The following is a 21,284-nucleotide window of genomic DNA, read 5'->3' as shown; positions in this document are numbered from 1 at the left end:
ACTAATCTCAGACCTCAAGGTCATAGCAAAGCAATTCATTTCTTGGCTTTTCAACAGCACCAGACATGATTTATCAATCTGAGATCAGGCTTATAAACACTATACATCTCAATAATATGTTCTTTGCACTGTGTAACTTTTTAAACAATGATAGATTGCCTGGGCTGGACCAAAGTTATTTTACAAATTGAAATGGAACATTTGCAAATGAAGTGGCCCAATAAAGGGAGGATTTAAAGAAAAAAAAAAACAAACAGAAAGGATTATGCCAAATAGCAGCTAAGCTTAATTTTCTGATTTTAACTGCAAAGAATCTAACTTTTTTGCTGCATAATACTTTGAAAATCTATGTCCTTTAAAAATTTCCTAGTTGTCATTTCATACAACTGAAACTGACAACCACTAAAGGAAAAAATGTTTCTCAAATTCAGCAACACTAACAAAAACTTACACTGCCAAAGCAATAATATGATTGAGTTAAGGAAGGACCATAAACTAATATCTCTAGTTGCTCACTTGATCACAGACTTCCTCTACATCATTAAGGAACTCAAGCCTTAGCATCTCTTCCATTAAACCAAAATATTTCCCTTCTTTTCCAACAAGAGCCTAATTTTTTTAACGTGAAGCATTTGGGCTCATTGTCTGCTTACTCTGAGGACACAGAATATAATGGTTTTTTAAGCAGGGTTCTCTTTGGGCAGCATCTGACACAATCTGGTCCTGACTTTGACAAGGCTCTGAAGATACTGCTGTAACGTAAAAACACTCTTGTGTTATTTTCTCACAATTCCTGACAGACTACAACACTTGCCCTGGACCCTACTCTGCTTGGGAGGGGAGGAGGGAAGTGCCATTCAGGCATGAGCTGCTTTTAGGGTCCTGACTGAAAAAACTTGGTCTGTTTCTTGAGAGTATAGAGTGGGTGCTCAGGAATACAGATGAGCTCAAAGACTATGTATAAGAAATGAGTTTGGAAGTTCAACATGCTTGATTTCCAGTCCTCTAAATTTAGTGCTCCAGGCAACACAGCTCCTGTCAATTTTCAGGTGACAAATTCTCTCTCGGAGACCTGGCTGTTCCTTCATTCACTTATTATACAGACAATACAATATGACCTCAGTTTGAGTAGAGCTGATCCTTATAATGTAAGAAAATCAAAAAGATCAAAGCTGCACGTGACTTGGCTGCATGAGGTTATTTTCGTGAAGCTCTGCTTCGAGGATTATTCAGATACCTCATTTCAAACAGCAACTGCTACTGACCCAGCAGACATACGCAACAAGCTTAATTTTCAAAAGCAAAACAAATTGCTTATTACACTTCAACATTGTTCCACATACTCTGGGTATTAAATTTATTTCTGACTCGATTAAAATAGATAAAAATTGTACATTAAAGCAGCTGAACACTGCAGCCACAGCTCCTTCCAAAATAAACATCAACTTCATGTTGCTTCAGGTCCTACCAATGCCGTACGAGGGAAGCACTTCAACAAAGAGGAATAAAGAAATGAGTCCAGGCTTAAAAGCAAGACATCAAAAAGGGGTTTAGCAGGAGACAGAAACAGCTACTTACATCTTATGATAATTAGGGTTATAACAATGTCCTTTTTCTCATACAAAAGAAGGGACTGGGACATTTCCATAGTGAGAATTCAGCACTACTTCCAAAAAACTGTTCAAAAAGCAATGGCACTCACTTCTGTATTTTTTTCTTTCTTTTTTTCTCCATGCTCCCTTCTATAATTTAAAGGGCACTTCCTCTCCACTTGGCTCACTTCCACCACCTCCATGGCAGCTTGCTCCGACTAGGATTTCGTATCGCCTGGGTATCTCACCGCCTCAGGCCTGTAGTATTTATCCTATTTATAGACCTAAATTTGCAATTTATTATGGCTGGGCACCTAACACAGGCTCTCACAGCCTTCAAGAGCCCTTTCTGCCTGTACAAGCACCCGCTCCGCTGCAGCACCAAGGCTGCTTTCAGCTGGGCAAGGATTCCCCTGCTTCTCCCCTGCATTTCCAGTGGCACTTGCTATACCCCAGCAAGCTCTCCTGGTGCTGCACGCACTCCCCAGCGAACAAAACAATCCCTATCTGGAAAACTTTAACGTCTAAAAGGCGATGCTTCCACCTTCCTGTGCATTTCAGGATATATTCTAAGGCCCTGACCCATCTGCCCCACCCTCCACAACACCACAAGAGCAGAGGGCAAGTCCAGGATTTGTCACATAAAAAGGGGTTTTAAAGCCAGGTCTCCAGAAATGTGGGCCCTTGGCAACTCCACTGCAATTCCTCTCTCTTTCAGAGCGTTTCTGCATTCCCCCCCCACTGTATCTGCACTATTTTTTGGCACCCTTCATTGCAGGTTTGCAGCAGGCTGGTTAACACAGGGACGGCGTTGATCATTCACCTCAGCGCCAGCTGTCAGGTACTTCAAAAGCTGCTGCACACCTGGAAATAGGCAACTGTGACTGATTCCCAGGCAAACATTGACTTTGGCACGCATAGTGTAGGAGGCATCACCGTGCTCACCTCTGTCACTGTAAGTAATTTGCATCCCTAAGCATTGACAAACATCACAAATTGCACACCTGGAGCTGTAACAGACTCCATAGAAGCCTGTACACCCCCCTCTTCCCTTTTGAGAACAGCTACATACTACCCCCGTAGCATTATCTGCAACCTTTAACATAAGGCATAGCACAAGAATGAAAAGAAAAACAGCATTCTAGGGGTTTTTTTTAGACAAAGGCAGTTAAGTTCTAACAAATACCTGCAACAGCAGCATGATTAGTGGCTCACCTAATGAGCACACATCTTACAAGGAGCAGTGGCTGAGGGAACTGGGGTTGTTTAGCCTCGAGAAAAGGAGGCTGAGGGGAGACCTTATCGTTGTCTACAACTACCTGAAAGGAGGTTGCAGCGAGGTGGGGATCGGTCTGTTCAACCAAGTAGGAAGTCATAGGACGAAAGGAAATCACCTCGAGTTGTTCTAAGAGAAGTTTAGTTTGGATATTAGGAAGAATTTCTTTAGTGAAAGGGGTACCAAGCATTGGAATGGGTTGCCCAGGGCAGTGGTGGAGTCCCCATCCCTGGAGATGTTTAAGGGTCATGCAGACACAGGGCTTAGGGTTTAGTCAAGGATCTGCCAGTTTTAGGTTAATGGTTGGACTTTGTCTTAAAGGTCTTTTCCAATGTAGGTGATTCTGCAATTCTGTGTACTGTAAACACTAGAAATCCTCCCTTCTTGTCCTCTCACAGTTGCCACCTCAGGAAGAGGTGACTGGAGAGAAGCTTTAACAGCTTTGTGACAACAGTACATGTGTAACATTGAGTTGTTTTTCCTGGAATGGCCAAACCAACCAGACTACACAGTTTGTCCTCTGTTCCTGCATAACCTCTCACAGCACAATTAACTTCAGCCCTCCAAGCGTAACCTGGAGAATAGAGAAGCTCTCCCAAGACAGAGGCAGAAAAGAGAGTGTCTTCCTCCCTCATATCCCAGCTGCAATGAAGAAAATCCTGAAATCTAACCCACATTAATTTCTTAGCTATGATACAACATGCTTCAAAAAGTCCTTAGTTAAAGCAACTATGCCTTTCTGACCTACACAATAAAAATATGAACTCCTCTGATTCAAACCACAAGAGAAAAAAGGTCGGCATAAATCAAAATAGCTGTAATGAAGATTACCAATAATTTCAGTTAATCACCGCACAGTTAAGAGAGGTGCAGAGAAACCTAAGTGCAGGAAAAGTCCCAAAGGGTGGCTGGCATGAGCATGTTTGAAAACATCACAAAGTACTGATGGTAACCATATGATAATTTACAAATTATATTGCTTCTAGCAAATGCTTTTGATCACATCACCAAGATTCTGGCTCCTAGCCCATCTCCCCAGAACCTCCTGAAGCAGCAGAAGTCTTGGACCACAATCACCTCACTCCTTCACTTATATTGACATTTCTTTTCAAGTCAGTCTGCCATATTAAATGATTTTTTAAAAAACCCAAACAACAAAAACTGGTGGGGTTTTGGGGTTATTTGTTTTCATTTGGGGTTTTTTTCAACTGTCTACCTACCCTGACTTTAGAAAGCACACAGATCCTTGGTAATTCAACCCAAGTTTGCTGCTAGATCATCTAGCCTGAGAGTTCCCGTGTGTCCAGGCCTGGGAAGTGTTAGCCAGCTGCTCACCACCAAGCCAAATGACTCATGTTTTACTAAAGTACAGCTTCTAAAAAGGTGTCTGAACTGACAACAATCAGTGAAAAACCCAACTGTACACAGGCATCTGTGCTAACGAATAGTCAACCACCTTGTTCAATTCCGATGCTGTATTTTCTACCTGCATTTGCCCCGTTTCAGCTTCCAGACATATGTTCCTTGATATTCATACCCCGATCACATTAAAGAGCCAGTTAATACACAAAACCTCTCAAAGGCACTGAAATATGGAAATCTGACAGTTTTTCTACCATCCGCATGTTTGATCATCAATCCCTTTATCATTATTTTCAGGTCTCTGAAGAAAATTCTGGACAGCACCAGACTCAGTCCACACCTTGAAGAAACCTCCTAAAAACCTCCTGCGTGCTCCCCATTGATGGCTGCTTGGGGTTTGTGCATTTTTTTTTGTCGTGTTTTTTTTCCCCTTTCTTGACATGTCTCAGATATGTAGCTTCATATTCTCTGAATAAACAGTGCTGGGGGTCTTTTTATAAGTAAGTTATTTGGTACCCAGCCAGGTATTTTATTTTGAAAACCTAAGAAAATGATATCTACCCACTAATTTTTAATCAAGTAAATTGTTCATTTCCTCAAAGAACACAACGACATTTGACAAGGAATATTTTCTGTAATTTTTAGCAAAGGTTAATATTTTTCTATTACTGGTTGCATGTACCAAAACATATCTACCAAAATAGAACTGCCAAATCAAACTCTCCCCAACAGGACAGCTGTACTTTCCATATTTTACAGACAGGTGCTGGTTTGAAACAGGCTCCTACCAACATCCCCTGTTCAGCTTAACTGGATCAGATGCTGTGCTATGTGCATTCAAGATCCTGCAACTCTGAGGCACCTTAAGCAAGTAGAACTAAGTATTTGATTAATATTTAAACATAGCAAAACTGCCAAATATCGCAGCAAATAAGTTTCTCAGGCAAGATCTCCCTGACAGGATACCAGTAACTCCCACTGAAAGGAGCCACTGATAGTTACTTGTATCCTGAGGGGGAGAATCAGAGCCCTGGAGATCTGCTTAGTTTTCTGCTTTCTGTGCACATAAAAGTAGAATACATAACAAGGTCACGACAGGCCAGAAACAGCAAACCTTCAAGCAGTTGCAATTCAAATAGATACCAGATCTGCTGGAAAGCAAGCAACTTGACCAGCATGCAGAATGTCTGAAGATCACTATTTCTGTGGCATTTTAAATTTTATGGCTATTTTTCAAAAGTCAAGAAAAACATTCGGTACATACTTTTCAGGGTTTTCCACTTCTTCAGTAACAAAATTGAGGTAAAACCTAGAAAGGAGTTAAAAATGTATTATAAGGGCTTGGTACATTTGTACGCTGTATTTCTTTCTAACAGAATCAAAAAGATGCTTTTAGTTAAGCACTGCTGCTAATCACAGTAGACTTCATAGACCCATGTTTGGATTAAGGCGAGTGTGAGATTTAACTTGCCCTCATCCTCAGGAAAGGAATTCTCAGAAAAGATAGAAAAGCAGAAAAAAAGACAAACACCACATAATATCAGTGTGGAGTTAAATTAGATATTTTTCCCTGGCATACTAGGCAAATTATAGTGTACCCTAATCCTATACACAAACACAGGGGCACTCTCAAGCCTCATATTCCTTTTGTGGCCATAGCCTTTTACAACTGCAGGTTATGCCACCAAAAATTCTCACTGGGGTATTCCACAATGATTTCTTAAGAATAAAAGTAAACGAAGCCTCAAAAGAAGTCCCTCCAAAACCCAAGATTCTGATGCTCGTGTGTCATAAACCATCGCAGACCCAGGCTGCTAATCCTGCATGATCTTGCCCAGCCTCCCTTACAGGTTGCAGACAGGTCGTATTCGTGCAGCGTGCGAGGGACAGCTGCGCAGGGGAATTCATAGGAACTACTCACCGGGCACGGCCCTGCATACAAAGCAACCGTAAGCCTCAAGGTCACTGAACCCTCTGTTCTGCATTTATTAGCACTGGGGCTGCGCATCGCCGAATCACACAGATGCGCTTGGCTCAGAGACGGGCACAAAGTCACATCCTGGCTAATTAAACAGAGCAGTCAATACCGTGCTTATGCCGGCTTTCTGCTTTTATACAGAAAGACAAATGGTATCTGACCCAATAGCACTACAGTGAATAAACAAATGGTACCTGATCCAGCAGAAAGTCTGGGAGCTTTTCTCCATCACAAGTCTTGGACCAGATCTGGGTTACCAGAACGAGTAAGTGCTGGCTTACAGTTTTAAAAAAAATGTGATTTGGTGACCGAGCGTCAAATTCTGTAAAACTAGATGTGCTACTTTAACAACAGCCTCAGTACTTCTTTCTAAACTTGTTAGTGCACGGGGCACGAAAGAAGAGGTTGGGATGGTTCAGAGAGATGGCTGCTGATGAGGAAGACATTCAGCTAATTCTTTTTGGTTGTATCTTCTCGACAGATTTTGACAGCCCTGCATCAGCCCTTGTATTGATGCAAAGACATGCTTCTTTGCCTTCTTTTCTCTGCTTGTCTTTTTTCACCCAGCATTTTATATACCCAATAGTCTACACTTGCTCTTTGCCAGACGAACCCACACGTATAAGAGATGCTACCTTTGTTTTGTTCTTTAAAGCTGTATCATTAAAAGTTAATAGCCTCGTAGGCTATGCATAAAATTCTGCCTGCATCCTGGGACACAACGCCAGCACTTGCAGCACTCCTCCACATTCAGCTCATTGGATTGATTTAGCTCCATGGAACTGATAGTGCAAGGGTATTGACACTCCACTTAATGGTCTGCTCTTCTGTGCTCTGAGGCAATCAATCTGAGCTGGTGACAAAGACAAATAGGCAGCTGGGAAGAACCACTACCCAAATTAGGTCCTTTCCTGCTAATTTCTTTTATAAGTGGCAAATGAGTACCTTGAAATCAAAGTCAGAGGGTGTAAGGGGAAAAACAGAGATTCTTTTTTATTGTAGAGGTTTGGAATGTTAGGTGGAAAATGGAAAGAAATGGAAAGGAAGCAACAGAATAACAGTATTTTTGATGTACTGCTTTACAGTAGATAAACTCTGCCTTGGTGATGAATAGTACTAAAGAGCATTTAAAATTGCCTTCATACCAAGGCATACAGTTAGGTTAATATTTTAAAAGTGAGTGCACGTATGGGTATGAGAGACAGAGGCGGTAATATGAGAGAGAGGGAAGAAGGCAGAGGCTGTGCACATAATTAGTTCAATTTCTTTGAGGCTTCAAAAACCCAGGTTCTTTTCTTATATATCTATCATAGATAAAGGTTTTGGACTCTCTTGGGCTCTCCCCCCAATCCCCCTCCTCCATTTATTATAAAAGTTCTGTTCAGTTCTTCAGTGTGTATGTTTATAATGCTCTTGCAACCCGGGAGTTACAGGCAGGCAGAGAACTCAAATGCTTGGACCATTGTCCCTCCGAATTAAATAAATAAACCCCTTATCTCTTAACTCTCGCCTTTTGTGCCACGTAAAGAACTCGCGGCCTGTGAAGCCATGGAAAGGGAAGGGAAGACCTCCAGATAAAGCTATCTTAAAATAAGCCCACTCTGTGCATTGTAGTCTTTTTTATTTTTTTTTTTTTTTGTCTCTCTCCCTACACACTGCTCCTGCCAAAGCACACCCGGCACAGTGAAATGCGGAGCCCTCGCTGACCATGAATAAATCGTAAGGCAGATTCCAAGAGCTGCGGCACCTTTCAAACCAGCTGCTACGTGTTTCAGTGGGGGGAGAGGGAAAGAACTTGCTTTCAAGTTCTGAGCAGGGTGCTTGAAGGCGGATTCTCATACCTTCACTCGCAGTCAATAGCACTTCACTTTTATGGAAGCCAGTTGCACTTCTTGTTAAGTGAGGTCCCATTCTCTCAGAGCAAGAGGCATAAAAATCTAGGGTCTTTAACTTGTATTGTGGTCTATACCGATGTTATCATGGTTCACTTTGTGCTCTTCAAATATTGCTTTTACAAAGCAAAGGCTGATGTTCACAGAACAAGCTTATAGATTTGTTTTTCATGCAATTACTGACTCGTTCAACAGAATTTAAAGCTTCATTATGCCTTTTCTCAAAATACCTAATGAAAATTTAAGAACATTCCTGTCTTCTTGCCTTTATTTCCAGTTTTGAGAACAGCAATAAAAGTCTGATTTTTTTTTTTTTAGTGCTCACTGCACTCCTACCCACTGCACGCTTTCCTACGTAGAGCTGCTTGCAGAGTAACTACCGAGCACATGGAATAGTGGCGAGATCTACCCTTACTACATGATGCAGTTTGGCAATTGATGTAAAACATGCTCCTCATTTCTGCACAGAAATCTATGCCCTTGTCAGATGATATGAGCCTTTGTTTACAGGACAAGTACAGGACAAATAGGTTTACACAACTTACCAGCCTGAATAGGCATACATTCCTGAATAGAAAGCAAGTGGTAATCCCAGAACACTGGCATCATTCCCTGCAAAGGCATTTTTGAAGTGCTGTGTTTCTCCTGCAACATCAACAAAAATAATATTAAAAAAATAAGTTATTTGGTCACCTAGTACTTTAAAACAAATAAACATATCACACCACAGAATATTTAATCGCCCAACAGTTCAGTGACTTCAAGTTCCGCCCTTGACCTTAATTTCTGACCCAACCTTTGCAAATGCACGCTGACAGCAATCGTAAAAGTTTTTGTGGCACCCTTAGCCATGTAATACCAAAATTTGACCTATTTAATTTTTTTTAGAGCATTCTAAACTTGATGACACTTACTACCTTGTCATCTTCAGCAGCGACTTATAGATCAACATGAAAGAGCAGAATGTGCTCTGTAGTTTTTTGGCTGTGAAATTTTTCCCTTGTTTTCACGAGCAGAAACACTGCTAGCACTTCACTCAGAAGCAATATTGTTCAGGTAAATAAACCCAATAACTTGAACATTTCTAACACTGAAAAATTTAGTAACTCCCTACCACATTATAGTCAGTACAGTATTAACACTACACTAAGGATCACATATCTATAAATGCAAACATTTCAGAGTCGTGCTACGCTCTTAGGCACTTAGAAGGTGCTCTGTGGTTTGTAAGCCCTCCTTACAATATCCCAAATTCCCCAAATTCCCTCCCTGAGAGGCAGTAAGCCTCCACAGAAAAGAAGCAGGAAGAAGCAGAATTCCTTCAGACTTGAATTAGCAACGGGTCAAATCCTCTACCCTTTACTCTGTTTTTTACTGAGCCCTCAGTCAAAATTCACACTGAAGCAAAGGCTTTCTGGGTCAGGAAAGAGTTGTGGCCAGAGGGAGGTCCCAATGGGGGATCAGGGACTCTGTCTGACCTACTTAAGGGCAGCAACCTCCATTCAAACCTGGATCTGGCCGGCTCCAAAGGGCCAGGAGAAATGGGGCGAATGGGAACCAAGAGAAATGCTGCACACGAAAGGATGTGAGGGAAAAGGCATTGCAACTGCCAGAAAGGAAGTGAAAAACATGAAAACAGAAATAGTGAATCAGCAGAGTGCTACACAGGAAAACTTTTATTTCCGAGTCTCTTGCTAACCACAGAGAGCCGCCTGTCCCTGGGAAACCAAGCTCTCCGCAGAGCCCAAAGCTGTGCTCTTGACTTGGACGGGAGGCTTTGTGAAACATCATAAAAGAGCATCCCCAGGGACAGAGCCAACAGCCGTGATAACTTTTGTTAAATCAAATCTGCCACCATTTCATTAAAAAGTGCTCCCCGTTCTGCCCCTCTGTGCTAAAAGGCTCCTGTGTTTCATGCAGCCATTGTCCAGCACTACTGTAACAAGGGTGAGCTGGGGCTTGTCAACATCTTACACCCAGCGCCGATAGGGCTGCAGCGGAAAAGCCTCATCAGGCAGCAGAGCACGTGTCCATGGCAAGAGTTTCTCTGCCAGCATGGCTTTACCCAAGCAACTGCCAGAGAGCCAAGGACAGGCTTGCACAGCTACATCTGCGCTGGGTAGAACAAAGGCACTTTTTCACACTCCTTGCTTATGCAGTATGATTTAGTTTTTCACTTGGAAGAAGTAAAGCGTGCATGCAGCACGAGCATCCAGTACTTGCAGGCAGCAAGCCCATGAAAGCAATTGCTAACTACAATTTCACTTGCCAGTACAATAACTTCATAACTTACATCACCAAAGTGGCAGAACAGCATCCATCATACTGTTTCTTTGATATATTCCTCAATCCTGACCTCACTCCGCTTACCCAGTACCAAACAGGACTAGACACTGGCCCAGCTAAAGGAGACTTATTCTCCCTGGGGTACACATGGACTTTGGGGAAGAGTTTGCCTTTCTGTCATTAAAACCCATCCTACTTCTTTCACAAAGTTCCTGCCACAGGCTAATTACAAAGAAGAGCAATCCTGTTCCTCATTTGAAAACCGAGTCTGATCTGAACAGACTCATTGGCATGCTGAAGGAAGTACCAGTTCATCCCAGTGTAGTTCCACTTCTAATCAATTACATGACAGTACAGGGCTTCAGTTAAGCAAGCACAGCCTAATTAAGAGATTTTGCTGCTATAAGCATTATTTGGTAGAGGCAGGTGGAGAAAGACTGGGGAGGGTAAAGATAAAAGCACTTTAAAAGCATTTACTTTTCATTTCATACCTTTAATTAGTTGGATAACTCCAGGGACTATAATTATCAGAATTGCTACAAGCTTGCAAAAGGTAAGGAAAATCTGAATGCGGGCGCTCCAGCTGACACTCATGCTATTCAGGACCATCACCAGTGCTGCAAGGGCAAAAAGAAAAATGTCAGAAAGAAATACTCATGTCACCAAAGTCGACACAAAACTCTTGGCCATCAGAGAGGCCACACACACAATAGATGTCGATGCATTAAAGAAAATACACCCCAGTAACCTTCTCCAGCAGCTGCCCTCCCTCTTCTCCCACTTCCCTTCCAGACGCCACACAAAATGCTTGAGCTGAGCCCCGCTGACCCGCTGTGCAGCCCATCCTTCTCTCCCTTCTCTGCCTGGTTCCCTCAGCACCAAATTACAGAATCGTTAGCTGTTGGTAGACGACAGACTTGCAGGACCCTGCCTTGGATGAAATAAAATAATTGCCCAACCATTGTCACTCCAGATCTCTGTATCAGTGCTAGTCTGAGTAGAGGTTTGTGTTTTCAGTTTTCTGAAACCATCATATTATCCTTTCTAAGCCCCATTTAGGCCTTGCATAAATTTGTCACTAGCTATCTTATTTACCCCTGCTCCTCTTCTCCACTCTTCTTCATCCTTATTGCTGTACCACCAGCGATGCAGGAGGGCCAGAGTGCCAGTGACATGCCTGTCCTTGTTGGGAATTGGCCAACAGAGACTTTTTGCTTCTCGAAAACAAAGCCCAAGTCTGAGCCTTGCCAACACATAGAGAAGTAAGTGGAAAGGGCTTTTATGTCCTGCCCTGCTTAGCTCACATCTTCTCCGTCAGGGAGGGCATCTTCTGACCTTTACTACAGCATTGACTGGCAGGAGGATGGGAGGTCTTATCATTTGAGTGCCAGTCATTCTAGTTTATTTAAACAATTACCCTGGCGTAACAAAATCAAGAAAGGAGTTTACATATTTTTGAGAAAAAAACACAACAAACTAAAACTAAAGAATAGAAAATCTGAGTCATTTCTGTAGATAAAAATTCCTTTTCCTCCCCTCTCCTGCAGGTAAAGGCAAATCCAGTCAAACAAGCCTGCTCAGCCATTCTCTCTTTCTTGTCACCGTATAGAGCTAATGAATTAGCTCCTCCTCCAGTCCTTCCATACTTCTAACTCTGTCAAGAGCATCGGTTTGTCTGTACCATCAGCCATATCACATATCTTGGGAGACATAAAAACACAAGTTTCTATCTCCTGCCAGAGTCTGTGAGCTAGTTTGTATGAGCTAGTGTTGTAAAACTGGCATGGCATGAGCTTGCTGGCAGCAAAACCCACTGATTTATCCCAAGTCTTTTATACAGATTCTGTTCACTGGCAGGGCCAAAAAATATATCACAAAAAAAATCTTCTCAGTTTAAACTAAAAGTAGGTTCAGTTTAATGGAAAAGGCTGAAAATTTCAAGTAATCTGGATTACAATGTATTTTCTAGATATTTCTAATAAAGATTCCAGAAAAAAAAATAAATATAAAAGTATTTTCTGGAATTTTTATTGGATAAAGAAAGCGCCCCAATCAAAAATTAACAATTTCCCAAAGTCAACATAAACAAACATAAATGTGAATTTTTCACCAAAAGGTCTTAAAGGTCAAACTGTTTTTCCAATTCTGTATTTCACCATATTTCAGAACTGAGGTATTCTTTTCTGAGTCACAAAGAAATCACTTGGACTTCTGCAAAGTACCACTTGAGATCCAAATACTTATTTTCTGCTTTATTACTTCCATGTATACCTTTATTTAGCAGGCAATAGAAAATCCCAGGGGCTTGATTCATTATGCTGTTGGCCCAATACTACCCCAAAATATCTTCACTCATTTACATGTTGGAAGATCCCCTTTGGGTTGCTGCTAAGTATTAGCATTGTTTGAGGCGCTCCCGCTTTCCCTAGGGTTTGATTACCAGGAAGATTAACAACTGTCATTTAAGAAAAATGTATTTAAAATATTCATTTGACCAATAATATTTAAGTTATAAAGAAAATTCAGTGCCATAAGCATGCATGGGCTTATTTGAAATTTCCCAGGAAGTTTAGAATATCATACTTTCCTCTCCCAGGAGATCAAGTCCAGGCAGGGACCGGGTCACAAGAAAATGTCAAGGAAGAGTTTTATGTGTAAGAAAGTATCTGCAGTTCGATGTCCAGCTTATTTCACAGTTCAAGCTGACTGCAGCGATCAGTCCATTACCTTACAGAGGTCAGAATAGGTAACGTGAGCATCCTCCCTGCAGAGAGCCCTCCTCAAGGGTTTCTAATGCGCAGGTTTCACCTTCCTCATACACAGATGAGAATGTCACTGGATCACAAACTAGTACCAACAATAACATCAACTCACAGAGAAACCTTCCTTGCTGGTCAGCCACACACAAATTACAAGCCCCAAATCCGTAAAAGAGCTACACTGGCTTGAATGAGGAAAAGAAAGAGAAAAAAAAAAAAAAAAAACAGAAACAAAAACCGCAGGCTTGTATTTTCATGAAGCCAGCCTGCTTGTGAGCTGTGTCAAAACCTTCTCCATCCCCAACTGTGAGTTCAAGCCATCCGAATGTTTCATCTGAGGCTTTCTAATCAAACAGCAAAAGCAAAACTGGAAGGACCTTCATAATCAGAAAGTCGAAGGTATGCTACCCGTGCAGTCAGCCCAGTGCACGTGCTGTTAGTTTTGATGGTCCTCCACAAAAGTCCCTTGTAGGACTTGACAACTGCACAAATATAGTAGTTCAGGTCATGTGGGCGAGACTTAAGATTTTAGAAGATTTGAGACCAACTGGGCATTTTTTTTAATTTCCTTTTATTGGACATAAACTGTAAGAATTCACACTCTTAATAATATGAAGCTGTAGTAGTTCTATGTGCATAACAGACATTTATAGGAACATGGGGCTTACACTGCTATGACCTATCAGCACCATACTGATTGTGTTAGCAAAAAAAAGGCAACAGAGGAGTCATGAAGAAAGCTGCTCAAGAGCAGGATAAGAAAATGACAACTGTGCCAGCATTCAAGCAGGAAATTATAACTTGGGACTATGGTCACCATTCAACACCTCTCTTCTGTGAACAGGGCTTTCTGGAGATACTTGAAGAAATTGATTGCAGAAGTTCTGATACAGGATCACAGCAAAGATCAGAAGGAAGCAGCAACTCCCCAGATGAAAAAGACAGTGAAAGGAGGATTCATCTTGAACTTTGCTAACCAAAAACCAGGCATCTAGTGTGGCTGCATCCTCAACAGAGAGACAGTTACCTCTGGAGGATGAATACCACCACCTCTTTCAGATGCCTATCTCGGATGAGATGAGTTGCTTCCCTCTTTCTCCACTTACTCTATGGGCAGCACCTCAAACCACACACTCAACTAAAAGTGAGATGAATCCTAACCAAGAGGAGTACGGAAGGAGAACAAAAGTGAGGTTCGTGGCTGTGAACAATCACACCAGTCGATGTTGCTTTTCACAGTTTTGTTCCTTCACACGGCCATGACTTTAGACAGATAAACTCTAATCAGAGAAGCTGCAGTAAGCAGTACATCCTGGCCTACTTTTCAAGAATATACATACCATTTCCTCAGTGAGAAACCAAGGAAACTTCCCTCCTCTAGCTTAGAAGGCTTTTCGGGTCAAAGCATTCACATGCAGAGTAATAAATGCTCTCAATTTGCAGATACTAATGTGTCAATTAAAGCAAAGTCACAGGAGGCACAAAAGCACCCATAAGAGCAGCTTTTGCTATCCCTGCAAGCCAAGAGAAGTCTTAATTTAAACCGCTTGTCTGAAAACTGTCAGCAGTAAAGAGTGACATCTGTAACATCAGCCACTATGGAAGCAAAAATAAAGAAAAAGAAACTAACTACAGACTCAGTAAATGTATGTCAATAAAACTTTGGGCTGAAGTATTTGCCAGGAAGCACTGATAGACCAGTACAGCTCACCTTATAGTTTTCCAGCATAGCATTGCCTCTAATAGCCACAGTTTGAGGTATGTGAGGTTTTCTGGCAAACCACCAAAAAACACAGGGATATGATACATGAATGAGTGTAAAAACTTTAAAAAACCCCATCTGCAAGTTGGTAACCTGCTTTCAGTCTCATGGTTTTTAATAGCTGAAACCTGTTTAACTGCTTTCTGATGCAGAGGTCAAGATCAGAACAGGCTCAGTTGAGAGCAATCTCTGCAGGTTACACACCAATAGTACAGTTCAATGCCTTTGCGCATTGTAATTAATCCCGTCCTGCTTCCAATATTTAAGCTTATTATTAGAAGAATTAATAGACACAAATAAACCAATATATGAATATAGGTGGGTTTTCACTGTTTCACCATGTTTTGCAATGGTAATAGTCACGGTGATGGGATGTTTCTTGACTTATGCAAACAATAAATATGGAGGAGTCTGCCAGTTTTGACTTCAATAAAGAAATGAATTTTTCACTCTTTCTCCTACAGAGACTGTTTCAGCATCACAACAGAAGCATACAGCATCCCTTCTGCTTTGTGTCCTGGGGCTGTTGTGTCCAGCTCAAGCAAAAATCCCGTCTGCAGTTTCTTCAGCTGTCCTTTCCTGCACTGGGGCACCTCTCCTCTATCTGGCCACTTCTTTTCATAAGAATGGTAGTAATTAGGTGTCTTTGAGATGTCTGCTCTTCTCTCAGGTACAGTTAAATTGACCGAGTTTAGCAAAAGTTTATGGCACACAGACAGACAGAGATGAATATCCAGTATTTAGGTTTTTCTCCTCATGGAGATGTGCTTGAGAAATACAAAGTGAATTAAAGCAATTTCTCAATTTGAAAAAAAAACCCAAACAAGCAGTCTGATTCAGAGCTTCAGAAAGCCAGGGTATCTGAAACAAACCTTCACAGAAGCCTCCTTCTCTCTACTGAGCCATTGAAATGTTTGGACTTTTTGTTTCCTTAAATAGAAAAATAAAATATGAAAGCACCATGTTGTGGTGCTTTCTTCTACAGGTCATTCAAAATCGCTTAGAATAGATGTGATTTTGAGGGGAATTTTGTGCCCAGCACATGTTTTTTTTCCCTTAAATAATAAACCAAGAATGAGGGGGTTTTTAAAGGTCACCATCTCCAGCAGTTCCATTTTACCTCTCATCTGATCTACATCATCTTTGCAGTACTGTTATTCCTTCTTCACCTCTACAGGAGGTACTTGTTTTGAGCTGGGAGAGTATTTGTCACTCCCCATCATAATCCTGGTAGCATTCATCTCAGGCAACCTCTTGCTAATAGGCTTAAACCACAGAAAAGGGGGTTTAGGTGGGGAAAAAAAAGCAAATGAGGAAACTTGTCTTGTGACAAGGATAGAAAAAAAATAGGCTACGGTGTCAGGTGAGGCTTCAGAAATTCCCTCACTGGAAGCTTTAAGACAATTGAGATAAACAGCTGCCAGAAACTGTTTAGATATGCTGACTGTGCTTGGGGGCAGGGGATCACCTGGAGATTTCTCAAAACTTCCTTCTGTCCTTTCTAGTACGACCAGAAATGACAAGGTAAAACAACAGCAAAGCCTCACCCAAAGACAGAGGTTAATGGTCCCTCGCACTACATTTATCCCCACATAATAATGACAGATATGCGAGTGCTCTGTCACCAGGCACCAGAGGGAGAAGAGGAGATAACAGGCAAGTCAGTTCACTTTCTGACTAGGGTAAAATTTCCAGTGGAAGCAAACACTACCTTTTGCGCCATCGAATTGGATTAGATCTTCATGGCTCCGGTGTGTCACGTCAGCTTAACACCGCCTTAATCTTACCTATCACTCTGCCTATGTACACAGTATGAAACTTTCATAACAATTACCACCACAACACCAATTCTTAACATACAGGAATAAGTCATACACTCCTGGATTCCTGACCTGAAGTGTAGCATACGATCAAAAACTATTACAAATGAAACTCTGCTACAGACTGTACCGCAAAGAATAAAGATAAAGCCTCCGTCTGACATGTCACTGTTTTCCTCAGCATAGTCCAACTCACCATTAAAAACTTTTAAAAAGAATTCTTTCTTTCACTGCTCATCCTACCTGCGCTGTACAGACCTGTGCTCACCACAGGAGCAATTTGCTGTCAACTCTGCTCTCCCTCGAGGCTGTAATTATTTCAGCATAACTCCACACCCCCCTCACCCCCCTGCCCTGCAATGCTCCTTCTTTGTTTAATTACTTTGTGAAGCCCCGGCTTATCACACAGATTTTCAATTAAATTAAAAGCAATAAAAACTTATTTCCAATTGTTCATTTATTGTGCTTGAATCACAGGCGCTTAACAAAGTGCTTTGATGGAGTCCTCACTTAACATTCCTTCTGTCTCAGTGACCTTGAAGTTACTGAACATCTGTTTCGCTCTTATCTCGCACTGAAATATTTCAGACAGATGTAGCTATAAAAAGTCATTGACCTCAAAATTCAAGCCCTTAATTCAATTATTCCTATGAAACCTATAGTTTGTGCATAATTAAGTTAGAAAAAAATGCGGTCACATACCGATTTTTTTAACTCCTGGCAGAAGGGAACTCTTATCAAGAGAGCTCCTACAAAAAGCCACAGTAACCTGGAGACTAGAAATTTCAATGCCAGTTGAACTCCCCACCTCAAAGAAAGAAAAAGCCATCTGAACCTATTATCGTGCAAAACTGAAGGGGTCTCCTGTGTGCCTTTGATCATTTTTCACGTCTTAATTCCTTTTTCCGGTCCTTTTGTTTCTGATGTGCACGCTGACCAAATTGAAAGGAACAATCTGTTACTAATTACTCAGGTTTACTCCGCACTCTTCTCCCAGCACTGCTGAATGCGAATGTGTGCAAAGAGCATCATCGCCAGCGACCAGCTAGGATGGGAGACAAGCCTCTCGCTCTGCAGGCACATGGCTCCAGAGTCACGTTCCCACCATGATTTGTGCCTTCCCATTTCATGCACTCTCCCACATCGGCCCAGGTACACTGTAAAGTTCTTGGTCTCGGGCGAGCCTCCCTTCTACTGGTGATTACTGGTTCTCTGGAACACTAAACAATCACTTTTACACTAACTGAAATGACAGCAAGATCAAGACAAGCTGCTGGATGAGGCTTTGAGCAACCTGGTCTACTGAAAAGTATCCCTGCCTAGGGCAGGGGAGGTTGGAACTAGATGATCTTGAACATCCCTTCCAACCCCAAACCATTCTGTGATTCTACACTACAAGACGTGTTTTCATCAAGCTGTACGCTGTGCTCCCAAAATCATCAGCTGAGTTCCCGCTTCCTGAAACACAAGTGCCTCACTGAGTTGCATCGCTATGAAGGACAGAGCGGGACTAGGGAAGATGATCTCATGTTGCCTGTGCTCCAGTCAAGAGAATTACATTTCTTCACAGCATCATACTTGGCACTCAATTGCCTCCTAAAACAGGAGCAGAGCAAGACACTTGAAACAGGTAATCACTCTTTCAATTCTCTGGCACAGGCTCACCGTCACTTAGGGACCAAAATTGCTTCCACAAAAGTAATGAGAACCCTGCCATTAATTCAAGTGGCAACAGAATCAGCCTTGGCAATAGGTTTTCCCTGCCATTAATAAATCTGCTGTTCTTTTTACTACTGTGTGTGTAGTACACACATACCCAGGCAAGAAGTCATGCTGATGCCCTTGGCATTAGATATAGTCATTTTGCAGTGATTCACATCAAATGATTACCTGTTCAGTGTGTGATTACTTTTTTTCCCCCCCATTTACACCATCTTTATCCTTCCCTGAAACGTATAATTGGATACTTACTGATGCCAGCAGCTGTAGTAAGTTTAATCGCAAGTTCTGGGATTTCACACTGCATAAAGAAAGGTTCCAAAAAGTAGCGTCCAAATGCCAATGATATCACTGCTGTGGCAGCAGGGCTAGAAGGAAGGAAAAAGAAAACAAAACACACCAACAAAAATCATTAAATTAATCCGCACTAGTACATCAATAATATTTTCACGGGATCATGCTGTAACTTTACTGTGACAGAACTGTGGGCCATACTTGTAATTATGCTTCCGTGTACCACGATTTCTGAATGCAACAGGAAACCACAGGTCTATGTTTGCTCAGTGGTTCCAATCTTGACAGCAACACTTCTTACCACGCTCTTAAAAATTCCACGTTGTGACGCAGTCATAAACAGAAGGGAAAGGTTTCAGTAGAAATCTTCACTCACGCACTTGAAGTGAACACGGCCAGAATTAGATTGTGTGGGCAAAACCCTGAGTAAAAGTCACCGAGGACTGAATTTTAGGCAGGTCATCTCGTCCATCAGAGACACAACCAAATTCACTTCAATCAATTTGAGAATTCTGCTTTACCAAGCATCCAAAACCTACTAAAATCTCAGGGAATGGGAAATAAATAAATAAATATAGGTTTTCCTAAAAGCCAGACAGAGTTTGTTCCTTTTATTGACTCTCAATTCCCTAGCACTGCAAGTGAGAGTAAAAATCCTCAAAGTACAGCTGTTGCATGTACAAATTTGAAATAATATTCATACAGTCTTTTCCTTTGGGACAGGCTAAGTGTTTGTCAGAAGTCTTAGCATTGACACACACCAATATAGCCAGCAAACTGCCCTGTGCCTCAGATCAGATACTGTGTGCATATTACAGTTCCAGTGGTTTGGGAAGACACTTCCACCCGTATCAGGACAGCTGGTGGCACCTGTGTTTCACCCCACACCATAAGGACAATAGGCACAGGATTCTGCCTCAAAGGATTTATAAGTTGAACAGGACTCCATGCTCATTTCTTGTAAAAAAATAAAATCAAATCTACAGGATTTAACAAAGGAATGTCTCACCTTACAGAATTTTAATAAAAATTCAGTTGTTAAAAATGCTACAGAACAGAGTAAAAATTCTGTGGAGAAGTTATTATTCTCCATCAAAAGATAAAGGAATTTTCGACATGAGAGTTTTGCCCTTGAAACAAAACCCACTTTCTTAGCATTATGACTCAACCAAAATGTCACATATTGTGTTAGAGTCAACTGACTGCAGAGCAGCAAACAACAGAAGTATCTTTCTCAGAAAACTTCTGCATGGACAAGGGAAAGCTGCTGCTTGTCCATCTCCCATGCACAAGGACTGTTCCTCTCACTGGCTTTGCAACTTCTGTCTTCATTTAGGGAGCAAATATCCTTTGTGCTGGATTTACACACATTTATGGACTTAACTTTGGTGAGATATTTCTAATTTACATAAGAAGATCACCAGGCTTATGGCTTTTCAACACTGAAGCCTGCCAAAAGCATGTTGAAGTGCCCTAGGTCAGATGAAAGATCGGATCTTTGGAGTCTTCCCAGACTTCTCTTCCTCATCTCGGGTCATTTTTCCATAACTTGGATTTTTCCCTCTCATTTTAAGAGAGGCCTTTAAAAAGAAGCAGTCACTGTTATCCACACCATTATGTTTTTAAAAGCATTACATATTAGTTTAAAAAATAGCAGTGTGTCTCCTATTCACATGTTTGGGGGGAAATCTTCCTGGCAGCGTAGCAAGTCAATGGAGATGGAAGTTGCAAGAACCAGGAATCGACTGCAGTCATTTCCTTGAGACTGCAATGCTGAGGACAGGCGGGCAGCTGGGTGGTCAGGATGGGACAGAAAGCACATTTGGCGGCTTTCACTGAAGGGCAAGGACCAGAAACAGCCACCGGGAAAGGAGCAGTTACCTGTGCCCTAGAACATACCACAGGTGAGTCACTTACTTGGCAGTGCACCCTCACCCAACCTGTGTTTAGCAATCATCACAGTTAAGGACCACCGAAAATGCATCATCGTCATTTGTTTAGGAGCTAGCCTTTTTTTTTCTTGGACAAAAAAAATAAATAAAATGCATATAATATACCCACAACCAAGTTCCTGCTTCTACAGGACAAGGAAGAGCACAGTGTAAGACAAACGTAAGCAGCAGGTGATGCTTGCACAATTCAGTCAGTACACGGGCACAGTTTGCGTGTCTCCTAGACCGTAAAATAGTGGCTGAAAAGATATATGAGAGCAAGAAATATTTATTTGGTGGAGGCTGCCCCCCCAGCCTGTGGGTGTGATAACGCTGGGATTTTTTAGCAGGAAAGCTAAGACATGTGTGTGCAACTTCATCTGCTGAAAAACCCCCGAGATCCACACCAGGTCTCAACTTCTTTGATAGCAGCAGCCAATTAGTTTACCGATGCCAGAGTCAGATATAAAACCCTACAGAGAGTTTTGGCAACGCTGCTCTGATCATGGCAGGTTATAACAAGTTTACCTCCCTCACTACCTCTCAGATTTGACGACTAAAGAATCCACTGATGTTCCTTCCCATGCAAGATGATTATTTTCTGGGTGTGGGG

At 41.8% G+C, this 21,284-nt stretch overlaps 1 protein-coding gene across 1 annotated transcript in view; it reads right to left on the bottom strand.

Moving 5' to 3' along the window:
* The window catches only part of SLC7A11 (solute carrier family 7 (anionic amino acid transporter light chain, xc- system), member 11), a 55,382-nt gene that overhangs the window by 30,348 nt on the left and 3,750 nt on the right, over positions 1 to 21,284 (bottom strand). The window contains exons 3-6 of the mRNA XM_009877605.1: positions 18,699 to 18,814; positions 10,878 to 11,003; positions 8,646 to 8,745; positions 5,495 to 5,539 (exon numbers count right to left, since the gene is read on the bottom strand). Of these exons, the coding sequence (XP_009875907.1) occupies positions 5,495 to 5,539; positions 8,646 to 8,745; positions 10,878 to 11,003; positions 18,699 to 18,814 (387 nt within the window). The remainder of the gene's footprint in view (positions 1 to 5,494; positions 5,540 to 8,645; positions 8,746 to 10,877; positions 11,004 to 18,698; positions 18,815 to 21,284) is intronic.

The sequence above is a fragment of the Apaloderma vittatum genome, unplaced genomic scaffold (assembly GCF_000703405.1).
Source record: "Apaloderma vittatum isolate BGI_N311 unplaced genomic scaffold, ASM70340v1 scaffold7311, whole genome shotgun sequence".
In the NCBI taxonomy this organism is placed as follows: domain Eukaryota; kingdom Metazoa; phylum Chordata; class Aves; order Trogoniformes; family Trogonidae; genus Apaloderma; species Apaloderma vittatum.
Note: the sequence above shows the minus strand (reverse complement) of the source record. Positions and strands in the feature narration are given on the sequence as shown.